The sequence below is a fragment of the Macaca fascicularis genome, chromosome 5 (genome assembly GCF_037993035.2).
Source record: "Macaca fascicularis isolate 582-1 chromosome 5, T2T-MFA8v1.1".
NCBI lineage: Eukaryota > Metazoa > Chordata > Mammalia > Primates > Cercopithecidae > Macaca > Macaca fascicularis.
Window position 1 is genome coordinate 24,526,527 of NC_088379.1, and position 13,882 is coordinate 24,540,408.

Consider the following 13,882-nt stretch of genomic DNA (forward strand, 5'->3'; position numbering starts at 1 on the left):
GCTGCTTCTGTGAATGAATGAATGCATGAGTGAGGAAGAGAATTCTTTGATGCCCAGAACTTTACATCTGGTCCAAATTCTTTTTCAAAGCAGAACCTATTTTGTATTGCCGGAGAGTCTTGAGGTCAGTAGGGAGATGCATTGGTGCAAGCTGGCTATTGAATGGAGGGAGGATATGGGTACAGGAGATGCTACTCATTTACTGTATTTAATCAGGATGCCCAGGGAGTAAGGCAGGATGTCTGTGGAGGGCCAGTGGCGGTGTGTCAAGAGTAGTGGCACCTGGACCCTGTTGCTCTTTTGGCTATTATTGATCTAGGGAACTTTGCCAGGCTGAAAATAGGTCCTACTCTCTTTTTTTCCCCCCACATCTTATGTGTCTGAATAAGAAAGGCCTGATCTTAGCTACAGACCTGATGGAACTCACTATTGAGTTCCACACTGAATTCCAGTGAGGAAATATCAGTGCAACTGTTTTCTTACACTGCAAAAATCAAGTGCTAAGTACTTGATCTGTGTAGTTTCTTTAGGGTACATGGGTCAGTATTGTGTAATGGGTAAAAGCTGGTGCTCTGGAAGCTGGATTGTCTGGGTTGGAATCTGCTCTCCTGCTTCGTAGTAATGTGGCTGAGAGCAAGTTGCCTAACCTCTCTGTGCCATAGTTTCTCATCTGTAAAAAGAAGGTGGTAATAATGCCTCCCTCAAGAAACTGGTGTGGAGATTAAATAAATTAATCTGCGTAAGCACTTAGACTAATGCCTGGCACTTAGCACAGAAGCAGTCTGTAGGTTTGCATCTGAGCGGTTTTTACTCAGTGTTTCTGACAACAAAATGAGAGAAACTTTTTTCCTCCTGACACCAACCAATTTTGACACCAACGGGGTGTCCTACAATTCAATCCCGACGCTAATTACAGACAGCGCAGACCTCACAGGATAAGGGCGCAGTCCCAAAAGACTGCCCTCGAGTCAGATGTCAGGTCTCTAGATCACCCACATCTCTTGGGTAGCCATGCTTGTTGTCAGACTTGGCTATAAGGTCAAGAGTTCCCAGAACTTTCCTCCCTTTCAGGTTGGATAGTTTTGCTAGAATGACTCACAAAACTCAGGGAAACATTTAATTTTTGTTTACCAGTGTATTGTAAAGAATATGACTCAGGAATAGCCACATAGAAGTGCTATATCAGGCAGGGTATAGAGGGAAAGGAGCAGAGCTTCCATGCTCTCCCAGCACCTGGACATATTCACCACCGAGAAAGTTCTCTGAACCTCATTGTCCCAGTGTATTTATGGAGGTTTCGTTATGTAGACATGATTGATGAAGTCGTTGACCATTGGTGATTGAACTCAACCTCCAAGCCCCTCTCTCCTCCCTGGAGGCTGGCAGGTGGAGCTGAAAGTTCCAAACTTCTAATCAAGGCTTGGTCTTTTTGGTGGCCAGCCCCTATCCTAAAGCTGTCTAGGTGCCAGCCAAGAGTTGCCTCACTAAAACAAAACATGGTAGTCATAGCACGTTGGGAGGGTGAGGTGGACAGATCACTTGAGATCAGGAGTTCCAGACCTGAGCAACATGGTGAAACCCTGTCTCTACTAAAAATTAGCTGGGTGTGGTGGTATGCACTTGTAGTCCCTTTACTCGGGAGACTGAGGCAGGAGAATCGCTTGAATCCGGGAGGCAGAGGTTGCAGTGAGCTGAGATTGCACCATTGCACTCCAGCCTGGGCAACAGAATGAGACTCTGTCTTTAAAAAAAAAGAAAATGTTCCTGTCACCTTTATCACTCAGGAAATTCCAAGGGTTTTGGAAGCTCTGTTCTAGGAACTGGAAACAAAGATCAGTGTCTTTCTGTGATACCATAGCATCTGTCACTTTGAGAACTTAAAATGTTAATGTGATTATAATTCATTTTATCCAGCATGACTTTATCTAAGGGAGGGCCTACAAAGCACAGTGGAAGAGGGTGGGCATTAGAGTCAGACTTGGGTTTGACTGATAGATCTAGATACTTAGTTATTTTCACACTGGGCAGTTGCCTAAACCTGTTGAGCTTCATTTTTTTTTTTTTCATCTGTAAATTGGAGAATATGGTGTTTACTTCATATGGCTATTGTAAGCAATAAAAGAAAACAAAACTTATTTTAGAAACCTAGCACAGCAGGTGTAAGTGCTAAATTATATCTTATTTTCTCCTGATAAAGTAATCTTTTAAAAAGTTAAGAGCTTATTTATATAGAGCTAGTTTCCAGTCTCTTGTTTTTGAGACTCTTAAAAAACAGTGCTGAGCAGTACTGGACTGCTGTTGTCGTTTCACTGTGGCAAAGAATAGAAGAATGAACTGTATTTCATCATGTATTTGATGGTTCCCAAATCATTCCTTTCTTCTTAGAGCCAGCAGAGACCTACAGTTGGATTTTGGTGAGTCTAAGCTTGTAGTGAGAGAGATTGTTTTTAGTGAGCTGTCAGTGGGGGTTGATGAAAGGCAGAAGGCCATGGTCGTTTTTAATGAGGTCGTGTGAAAATCCAGTGAAGTGGTCAGTGGAAATTCTACCTTGAGATAAACTGTGCAGACTGGCTCTAATGTTAGATTATTTTCTTCTAATTATAAGTTTGCTATAGCTTCTTTTATTTTTGTTTCTGTTTTTGTTTGAAACCAGAAAGTCCTTTGCTGTTTCCTTATTATCCTCGAAAATCATTGCATTTTGTGAAAAGGCGGATGGAGAATATTATTGATCAGTGTTTGCAAAAGCCAGCAGTAAGTTTAAAAGAAATGCATGTCTTTATGTAGGAGCAATAGTGTCTACAGTATGTGGCTCACTTAATGTAAACCATCTTAATTTTTAGAATGAACTATGAAAATGTTGATATTCAACTGTTTTTGGTTAAGAAAAATAACAATTTCATATGGTTCAACCTAATACTCCAACTTAAGTTTCTTACACACACACGTGTGTGTGTGTATGTATAAAGATTACTAAAGGTGTTGACATCTTGAGTATTTTATTTGTTCCCAGAAGAAGTTCATTGTAAACAGTCTTGGTTACAGAGCTGATGTGTCTCTGTTTACTACTGAAGGATGTGAATGAATGGTTGTTATGAGACCAGAGGCAGGTGGTCTTAAACCTGCCATGTGCTTAGCACCAAGGTCCTTTTCAGCTCAGAATTTTCTCTCTTTTTCCTTACTGTTACAATTGTCATTAAAGTTTTTTATGTACAAGGTTTGGTGATATAGGCGATTTTTTACTACATTTGAACAGTGATGGTCAGTCACTTTCTGTAGAGTTACCTGTGTGCATAGTAATGCTCTAATTATATTTTAAAATCTTATTTTATATAGGATGTAATTGGAAAATCGATGAATCAAGCAATCTGTATTCCATTGTATAGAGATACCAGAAGGTAATTCTGTTTACCTATTGGGTGGTGTAATTCAGCAGCCAATTTAAATTTTTCTCATTTCTTTTTCCTTTTTATTTTAGTGAGGATTCTACACGTAGATTGTTCAAATTTCCTTTTCTGTAAGTATGTTTCTTCTCTATCTTGAGTGAACAGTACAATTTCGTTTTATCCATCAATAGTTAAAAAATATTACAATTTTTTTTTCTTAGGTGGAATAATAAAACTTCAAATCTACATTATCTTCTTTTTACTATTCTAGAAGATTCACTTTATAAAATGTGCATCTTAAGGAGACATACGGATATTTCCCAGTAAGTATTAATCTGAAGTTTGACTCAGAGAGAGGAGTTTATTATTTTTAAGAATAAAGCATACAGCCTTCCAGCATTTCAGATTTTAAACTACCTTGTGACTTTTAGATTTGTCATGTAATTGTTAGTTTTCATGTCATTAAGAGTAACACTGAATTAGGAAGTTATATGATCTTGTTCCAGATTATTTTATTTTTATTGGCATATAGTCATCGTATGTAGGACTTTTTTTTTAGAGTTAGGAAAAATATGACAGCTCAGAATATTATATCTCATTTTTTAGAAGTTAAAAGCTTACAGAAAGTTAAAAGTTAAAGAAGTTTTAACTTTTTAGTAGTTAAAAACTTCTAAAAGTGGCTGCCTTATAGAAATGATTTTTGCCTAGGGTTTAGTATGCTTTTCATTAAACAAGAGGCCTTGCCTAACAGAGACTTACTCAGAAATTCAAAGTAGAAGTTCTGAAAAATAAATCATATTTAGAATGCCATTGGTATCTTAAAAATGATTTTAAATCCGAATTTGAAGAAAATGTTGAGACCAAGATGTAACCAAAAAGAAAGAATTTGGTTATTTCTATTCCAAATGCCAAATGTCTTTGGATAAATCTGTTTACTTTGGTGACTGTATGATTTTAAACCAAGTTGGTTTATCTGTCTAGGCGTTTAAACCAGTTCTCAGTGTTCTAGAGAAGTAAATGTACTGACCCTGACAATCATGTTCTTTTAAGTGTTTGGATTATTGACTATCCAGGTTGTTCCACTGAGTCTTTTTTTTCCCCCCTTCTTTCTTGGAGATCCGTGAGTAATGGACTAATTGCTATTAAATTTGGGAGCTTTACATATGCCACAACGGAGAAAGTCAGAAGAAGGTAAGTCTTGAATCTTGTTTGAGTGATGTGTGTATATGTTTAGGAATCGGGCCAGATCGGTTACGGTGATAATATAGGTAAAAGGGCTTTGTCACTTCCCACATCGAGGGCAGGATTCTTTGTGTATTTATACATAGAGAATGATTTGACTTGTGATTGAATAGAACCTTTCTGCCCTGCAGTTTATGTCATATGGTTTCGTATAATTACTCCCGAGCTCCCTGTTGACAAAGAAAGTAATGTGGTTCCCGTGGGCAGATGGCCTGCGGGACTGAAGTTCTTGTTATGACCAAAAAAATTATGAGGTGATGCCATTCTCAGTGATGGGAGATTTTCTTAGGATTCAAAAGGGTAACAGTACCTAAGCCATCCCTGAGGCTTCGCAAGGGAAAGAAGTGACTAATCATAGGCTGATCTTTTTCTCACTTGTTTCCTCACATAAAAGAAGTTTTTTTAATGATAAAGTCTTTGGAGTTGCTGTGCCTATTTTTCATGTGTAGTATCTTATTTTTATTTCTCAGTCTAGTCAACTCTGTTTGCTGAACGTGTATATAAGGTGTCATTCATAGAATTTCCACAGGCTTAATTTCTATGTCATTCATAGAATTTCTTAAGGCCTAACCATCGATGGCCAGGGGTTTTCTAGAACTGAAACAACTTCACAGATTTTGGGGGGTCATGATTACCCATTTCTAAGATTTGGTTATATATGTGAATAATCAGTACAAAAAATAACTGATTTTAATACAAACCAATGGTATATTTTAAATGTTACTGTACAGAATGTCACTTAATTTTAAAAATTTTTTCTGCTTGCTGCCAGTATGACATGCATACAGTATTTTCTCAGCAGTCATGATCATCTTTGATATAACGAAACTTATTTTAATTCTAGCATCTACAGTTGTTTAGATGCACAGTTTTATGATGATGAAACTGTAACAGTAGTTCTTAAAGACACTGTAGGACGTGAAGGAAGAGATAGACTCTTGGTCCAGCTGCCATTGTCTTTAGTATATAACAGTGAAGATTCTGCAGAATATCAGTTCACTGGGACTTATTCTACAAGGTAACTGGTAAAATTGTCTTTTTGATATTACAGTTAAATATTTTTTAATGCACATTGTAAATTCCAACCTTTCAGGCATGCTAGATAATGGTTATTTCATTACTAGGGGTAACCACAGAGGTAGCTGAGCAGAAGTGCTCCAATTTATATTCAAAATATGCTGGCCTTAATAGCTTTTTTTATCCCTTCGCTTTACTAGTAAATCAGGAAGTATTTGCTGGAATCAAGGTGGGGAATTATTTGGAGTGGAGAATGGGACTTCTTTTAGTTACGTTTTCAAGGATTGCATTAACCCTAGTTGGTTGGAATTAGTTATTTTTGATTTGCCTTCAGTATTTTCCTTCCAGAATTAAGACCTCAGTGCCCATGTGGGAAGTATACTGTCAATTCCAAGAGATGGCTTTAACTGAGACTTAAGTAAGCAGATCTCTAATTTAAAAATGTATCCATTTGCTTTCCTTGAAAGGGAGTCAGAAACCTTGCTAAAATGATATTCTGCCTATTTGGAATTGCAGTATTTTCTTTTTTTTTTTTTGAGACAGAGCTTGTGTCTGTCACCCAGGTTGGAGTGCAGTGATGCAATCATAGCTCATTGCAGCCTCAAACTCATGGGCTCAAGTGACCCTCCTGCCTCAGCCTCTCATAGCTGGGACTACAGGCATGTGCCACCTTGTCTGGCTAATTTTATTTTATTTTTTACAGAGATGGAGTCTCACTCTGTTGGCCAGGCCGGCCTTGAACTCCTGGACTCAAGCAGTCCTCCCACCTTGGCCTCGCAAAGTGCTGAGATTCCAGGCATGAGCCACTGTGCCCAGCCAGAATATAGAATATGGAATTTTTATAGAATATTATATCACAGCTCTTTTTTTAATACAACAGTTGCTAAAATTATATTGGAAGTGGAAGTATGAGTAGAAGTCAAAGCCATAATTGACCCTAATACCACCTGTAGCAAACTAGGGAGGAGAAGATCCCCTTTTCATTCCTGGGTGGGTTTTTTCCCTCTTTAGGCTAGATGAACAATGTAGTGCTATTCCCACCCGTACCATGCATTTCGAGAAGCATTGGAGATTACTGGAAAGTATGAAAGCACAGTATGTTGCTGGGAATGGTTTTCGAAAAGTATCCTGTGTGGTAAGTGTTTACAGATCGTTCAGCAACTAAGAAATTACAAGAAGTAACATTGCTTCTTTGGAACCTTCATCAAATACATGACATGTAAGGTCCTTTTGTGCAAATATTTTTGCTGTGATTTATAGCTTGTATTGATTATGGTCATGTGGACTTAGCTATTCTCTCGTTCTGATAAAGCTTACTAAGCAGTTAATAATTCTAGATTTTAATCTCATGAAATTGCCACTGTTGTTATGTGGAGACCTTTTTATACAAAATGAAGGCTGAGTTTATTGATTTTGTTGTAAATTGATGGGAATATGTTTCCTATAAAACCATTCTTTGATTCAGACTTCTGATTTCTAATTCCTTATATATGATATATTAGTTAAGCCATTAATTTAAAAGTGCTTTTATGGCCTTTCTTTTTTAGTTAAGCTCAAATCTTCGTCATGTGAGAGTATTTGAAATGGACATAGATGATGAATGGGAGCTCGATGAGTCTTCAGATGAAGAGGAGGAGGCTGGTAATAAGCCTGTAAAAATAAAGGAAGAAGTGTTGTCGGAGTCAGAGACAGAGAACCAACAAGCTGGTGCTGCTGCTTTCGCTCCGGAGATAGTCATTAAAGTGGAAAAACTTGACCCTGAGCTAGACTCTTAATCTAGCTTGCCATTGTTGTGTGTGTAATTATGGCCAGAAGGACATAGGAGATGGACTAAGATGTCTTGGACCACCTTTAATTTTCTTTGTGTAACAAAGAAATAAACAGTAAATTTTATTTTTTCATATTCTGCTTCATCTTCTCTTAGTGATACAGTCACTCTGATACACTTTATTTTTTCTGAGATTTCTCTTTAATGCTATGTACAGAACTAGTGTTTAAAGAAAACAGGGCCAGGCATGGTGGCTCACACCTGTAATCTCAGTACTTTGGGAGTCTGGGTGGGTGGCTCACTTGAAGTCAGGAGTTCAAGACCAGCCTGGCCAACATGGCAAAACCCAACTCTACTAAAAATACAGAAATGAGCTGGGCGTGGTGCACACACCTGTAATTCCAGCCACTTGGTAGGCTGAGGCATGAGAATCGGTTGAACCCGGGAGCCAGAGGTTGCAGCGGGCTGAGATCATGCCATTGCACTCCATCCAGCCTGGGTGACAGAGTGAGACTGTGTCTCAAAAAAGAAAGAAAGTGAACAAATTGAATGTGAAGAAAAAGTCTAATATTTTCTGTCAGAAGGGTAGGTATCAGGAATTGTTTCTGTATCAGGAAGAAATTACATTGAAATAGTCATTCGTCACTGGAAATTTTAATGCATTTAGTATTTTAAAACTATAGACAACATTCCTATTTTTCCAACTCCCCTTCTAGTTCATTTTGGATCTCCAGAATGATTTTAAAATTACGTTTTTAGAATAAATTATACTGATTTACTGTAATGCTAAACCAAAGGATGGATCCTGTCTTTTATAGTTTAAATAACAAACACTGCTTGACACCTACATGGTTATCTTTTCTCATTCTGTCCCTGCATTTGAGCTCTGAGTTATTTGAATCAGCAGTGCTTAGATGTGCCCTTTTACCTTTTCAGACTTGGTCAAGGACATACAGTAGCTGTCTGGTTGACTCCTTGAGAGAGTGAGAAATAATGGGGTAACTAAATGTTATCTAGCATTAGTGCAGATAAGCTACTGTGGATTTCCTAATGCTCGTTCATTCCTAAAGTACAATAGTATTCTTGTGTGACTTTCAAAGAGATTAATTTAATGTATGAATTCCACTATCAGTTCATTGATAGTCACTTTTTAAAGCTTAGGTATCTTTAGGCAGGAGGACATACTATAACCAGGTGAATGGGTAACTACAGGGTTGCAGTGTCATTTGTCTATTTAATAGGTAGCTGTCTCTGAGTACTCCAGGGTACCTCTGTGAATGGAAGCCACTGTTGGGTGACGCAGTATTTAGGACTGTGATCAGGAGGCTGACTATATTGGTCTGTAGCCTTCCTTGCATATGATAGGCCTTAAACTCGATTAACAAATGTATGTAAATATTTACTGATGGTTGAGCATTGTTCTTGGTGTAGTGCAGAATGTCTTGAATTAGCTTTTGTGAGCAAGAAAGGTGAACTGTCAGATGACATTACTGAAAAATTATAGGTTGTGGGTATGTAGAGCATTTTTAGAATGAATGCATTGTGCAAATTTACCACATAACATTTAAAGAGCTTTAATGGATTTTAGGAACCAATAATTGTAGCCTGATCTTAGAAAGAACGACAATTTCACAATCAGCAACGAGTTATTTATTAGTTAGTAATTTGTCCTTTGTGACCTCAGCATTAGATTTACAAAGATTTTTTGATACATACACATTTGCTTTCTGTGGTTCCAGCGTAGACATAAAATATGGGAGAATTGGTTTTTCAGTAATGGTTTTAATATGTATAGCAAATAGGAACTAGAATTGTATTAAAGTGAAAAAGTTTAAATTGACATCTGAATCTCTTTAAGTTTTAATAAGATGCATAGAGCAGAGAATTTATTGTATTTTTAGATACATGCTCTAATTCTTGACACCATTAGGCATTTTGTTTTTTTAAAAGAAATTTAATTTTTAATTTTTGTGGGTACATAGTAGGTGTGTATATTTATGGGGTACATGAGATATTTTGGTACAGCATACAATATAGATACTTTGCTTTTAATATGTAGAACAATTTGATCATTATACACTGACTACTTTTAGTATGTTTAGCTGCAGATGCTGAATTTGAGCTTTGAATTTAGTGAGCAGCAAGTGAAGGGTGGGAATGTGAGGCCCCTGGGAAGAGGAGCCTCCAGGTCCTGGCTCTTGTGGATCTTGGCACTTTGTCTCCATAAAGTGTGGTAATTGAGTGCCTCAGGGTTTAAGGACTAATGAGGGGTACTTGTAGAACACTGTGGTTAGCGCATGTGAGATACCCAATAAAGACTAGCACTTCTATTTACAATATTCTGTTTTTTGCTGACATAAATTCTGTTGATTTTTTTAGAAACTTAACTAGCCTCTTTTTTGGCCAGACTTGATAGAACTATAATAGAATTCTAATTCTCTGGCTTAGTAGGGTTTTTTTTGTTGTTGTGTTCTTGATTTTTTTCCAATGTAAAAATTGTACACTTAGCAAAATGCTAAAATATTCTGTCTTCTTAATTTGGAACATTTGAATGTAAATGTGAAGAAAACTATTATGGTATAGCCTTGAGTTTATGATGCCGTAACTAGGGGAATTTATATATATCTGAGTTGATCTAAATATTTTCCCATTCTTGAGGGAAGTCCAGCAAGCAGACATGCGCTAAACACTTCTTTCTAAAGGATGCTATAATTGAAATCATGGGTTGCATTTCACCAGGAGCAAATCAGTTTCTTTGACACCTCTTGAAGTTGCAATGTTATGATTATCTACAGACTGTTTACATTTACTAGAACCTACAGTTGACTATCCAGCATAATATTTTGAGTCCTCACTGAGCACAAGGAGATAGTACTTAGGATTATACTAAGTCAAGGTCACAAAAACCTTATAATATGAGAGCAAATAACATATTAGCATAGAAATGATCTCTTATGGGAAATATTCAGTTCAGAAACTCGATTATTAAATGGACCCGGGAAATGATTTGTTAATGTGGTTGATAGCCAATGTTTACTTTCCACTTCTTGTTCTGAGGAAATGAAAATTTCTAGAACAGGATTTCTCATGAAGCACACACTAGTACATTAGAAGTGCCAAGGCCAGTGATTAAAAATGTATGGATTTTACCCTACGCCTACTCAATCAGAAGCTGAGGGTGAGGCCAAGACTACATTTTTAACCAACTCACTTGATCATTCTTACACCCACTAAGCTTGAGAAACATTATTTTTCTATGAAAGCTGTGTTTTAGAAATTAGATGGTTATAATTTCTTAGTTGTAGGTTCATAAGCTGTTCCCTTGGATGCAATGAAAATTGATGTATTTTTTTTCTTTAAAAATGACCCTAGCTGGTGGTTAATTACACATGCAAGTTGCTCACACTTCAATAAATCTGTTTAAATGATGGTGAGCATAATTGTACCCCAACTCCCTCTCTGCACTGCAGCATTGTAGCAATGGATCCCTTAGGGCCACATTTCAGCCCTAACAAGATTATGTTCAGCCAAGTGGGAGATAGTTGGGTATGTATGGGCTGTGCTGGTAGTCAGCCATTCTAGTTAATAAATGTCACCTTTTCTCTGGTGTGTGCAGTCAGACTGAACTCACTGCTCGAGATACGAGGTGTAATGTGTAGTTACCACAGTACGGATGATAAATCTGTCCCACAACATGGCTATAAGTGAAACTTACGTTTACCAGCTTGTTATGTTTTAAGCAGTAAAACAAGACAAGTTTGTTGTTTGTGCTTCCTGCCATCAGATTTATGACTGAAAACTTTAGGGACTGTTTTTCTTCATTTCTGCATTCCTGATTCCTGTTACAGAGTGAATATTACTCTTTCAAGTGATATTTCTGTCCACTGTTCGGATAGTAAAACTGAGTGGAGCCCAAACTGGAAGAGTGGCCCGCTTGCTGTAAACGAGCCTCGTGATTGTCAACATTTTCATGATACTACAAAACTTGCTAACCTTGAGAATATGTTACTTCCCTTTTTCCTTTCCACCATTTACTCTGTCCTGCCAAATTGTTGCAGGAAGACATTCAAGCATTAAAAATATTTATGGGCCTGGCATGGTAGCTCACGCCTAAAATCCCAACAATTTGGGAAGCCAAGGCGAGTGGATTGCTTGAGCTCAGGAGTTTCGGCAGTATGGCAAATCCCGTGTCTATAAAATACAAAAATTAGCTGGGCATCGTGGCGCATGCCTACAGTCCCAGCTACCGAGGAGGCAGAGGTGCAAGTGATTGAGCCTAGGAGGTCGAGGCTGTAGTGAGCTCTGATTGTGTCACTGCACTCCACCGTGGATGACAGAGACCTTGTCTCAAAGAAATTATATGTATGATATGTATATATATATTTCCTTGTTCTCTTGGGATGGAAGGTTAAGATCTAGCGGCAGAGTGTGGATAGCAGAGGGGCTGGCTGAGACCATTGTTCAGGGGTCCTGCAAGGTGTAGGGCCTACTTTCTCCACTGAAGAAGGAGGAGACTAAATGGCCCAGGTGGCAGGAGGACACCCAAGAGACCAGTTCAACAGACATCTTGCAGGCTAGAGTAGTCAGGCATGTCAGATGCTACGGAGGAACAGTGGGATGGAAAATTGCCCGTGACCTCTGAAAAGCTGCACATCAGTTGTGACCCTGATAGAAACTTGGAGGCATGTTGAGGACAGCAGCCCCATTGAAATGGGTGTAGAATAGATGTGAGTCAGTGGAGGCCAAGTGGAGGCAACTCTGGAGGATTTTGCTGTCGGGGGCACAGAGACGGAGTGGTGGCAGGGGAGGGAAATGGCACCAGAGAACTTTTTTTTAAAAAAGATGGATGATACTAGGCATCTTTATTCATCAATACGAGTGAGCCACCAAAGAAGGAGAAATTGAGCATTCTAGAGTAAAAGAAGATATGTGAAAGAGATTCTTGAGAAGGCTAAAAGGGCTAGGGCCCAGTGACCAATGCAGAGATCGGGCGTCGGGTGGTGGAATATGATTTTCTTCCACCCTAATGGGAGTCTGTGGGGACAGATGCTGGTGGGTGCAGCCCTGGGTGACAGGTGTAGCATTTTTCCCTCGGGGAGAGGCTTCAGGTCTTTATGGAGAGTGATGAGGAAAGGAGAGGTAGAAAGTAGGTGTCTCAAATTGGAAAGTGAGAGAATTGTGGAGTTTTAGAGGGATAGAAAGGAAGAGGCTATGACTAGTGAAGGAAAATTGGCAGTCTTAGAGAGGTGGTGAAGTCTCTGATGACAGATATAACCATGGCGGTTGGCAGCTGTTATTGGTGTGAAGGAGAAAGTCACGAGCCAAGTAGATTCAGAGCTGAGTGGCCGGGATTTTGTATGGCTCATCTGTGTGGCTGTTAAAGTTGCAAAAAAGATGGAGACGATAACAGTGAGTTGGGTCCTGAGGTCACCAGTGAATGAGGAGGCATCAGTGGGGGTTTGAGAGGGGAAGGAAAAACTGCTTCCAAGACTCTTGGTACCTTGAAAGACCCAGAGGAGGGTCAGGCACCTACCTAGTCAGTTAGTAGCAAGGCTGGGATCTAAGCCCAGGTGGACTGGACTGCCCTAGAGGAGCTCCTAGCAGACACCTGTGGTTAGAAAGGACATGGGAGGCCGGGCGCAGTGGCTCAAGCCTGTAATCCCAGCACTTTGGGAGGCCGAGACGGGCGGATCACGAGGTCAGGAGATCGAGACCATCCTGGCTAACACGGTGAAACTCCGTCTCTACTAAAAATACAAAAAAACTAGCCGGGCGAGGTGGCGGGCACCTGTAGTCCCAGCTACTCGGGAGGCTGAGGCAGGAGAATGGCATAAACCTGGGAGGCGGAGCTTGCAGTGAGCTGAGATCCGGCCACTGTACTCTAGCCTGGGTGACAGAGCGAGACCCCGTCTCAAAAAAAAAAAGAAAGGACATGGGAACAGGATAAAAAGACTAAGCCAACCTGCAAGCGTGGCCACTGCGTTTGAATCCCTGTCTACTATGGGTTAGTGCTCCCCACACCTGGGAGGTAAGACTAAGGGCTCTAATGGTGGTAGACTTTTTAATTTAATTTAATTTTATTTTATTTAAATTAATTTATTTTATTTAGTTTAGTTTTTAGTTTAGCTTAGTTTAGTTTAGTTTGACAGGATCTTGCTCTGTCACCCAGGCTTCAGGCTGAAGTGCAGTGGCATTAACACAGCTCACTGCAGACTTGACCTTCTGGGCTCAAGCAATCCTCCTGAATACCTCAGATTAGCAGGATGTGCCACCATGCCTGGCCTTTTTTTTTTTTTTTTTTTTTTTAAGTGACGGGATCTTACCATGTTACCCAGATTGGTTTTGAAACCCTGGACTCAAGAAGTTGTCCCACCTCAGCCTCCCAAAGTGCTTGGACTACAGGTGTGAGCCACCACACCTGGCCTTCTTTCTTCCTTTCTTTTTAACCCCAAGGCAGGGAGAAGTGGTCAGT

General features: G+C 39.3%; 1 protein-coding gene across 13 annotated transcripts in view; it reads left to right on the forward strand.

Annotated features, from left to right (window-relative positions):
* ANAPC4 (anaphase promoting complex subunit 4) overlaps positions 1–7,543 on the forward strand; it is a 42,110-nt gene extending 34,567 nt beyond the window's left edge. For 10 of the 13 annotated variants that reach the window (XM_074039482.1, XM_005554612.4, XM_005554613.4 and 7 more), the window contains 8 exons: positions 2,654–2,751; positions 3,334–3,395; positions 3,476–3,514; positions 3,605–3,706; positions 4,500–4,574; positions 5,470–5,643; positions 6,654–6,777; positions 7,190–7,543. In XM_074039482.1, coding sequence (XP_073895583.1) covers positions 2,654–2,751; positions 3,334–3,395; positions 3,476–3,514; positions 3,605–3,706; positions 4,500–4,574; positions 5,470–5,643; positions 6,654–6,777; positions 7,190–7,417 — 902 coding nt within the window. In that variant the 3' untranslated portion in view covers positions 7,418–7,543. The remainder of the gene's footprint in view (positions 1–2,653; positions 2,752–3,333; positions 3,396–3,475; positions 3,515–3,604; positions 3,707–4,499; positions 4,575–5,469; positions 5,644–6,653; positions 6,778–7,189) is intronic. The other 3 variants (XM_005554614.5, XM_074039479.1, XM_074039480.1) reach the window with 1 other exon arrangement.
* Positions 7,544–13,882: the final 6,339 nt, after the last annotated feature.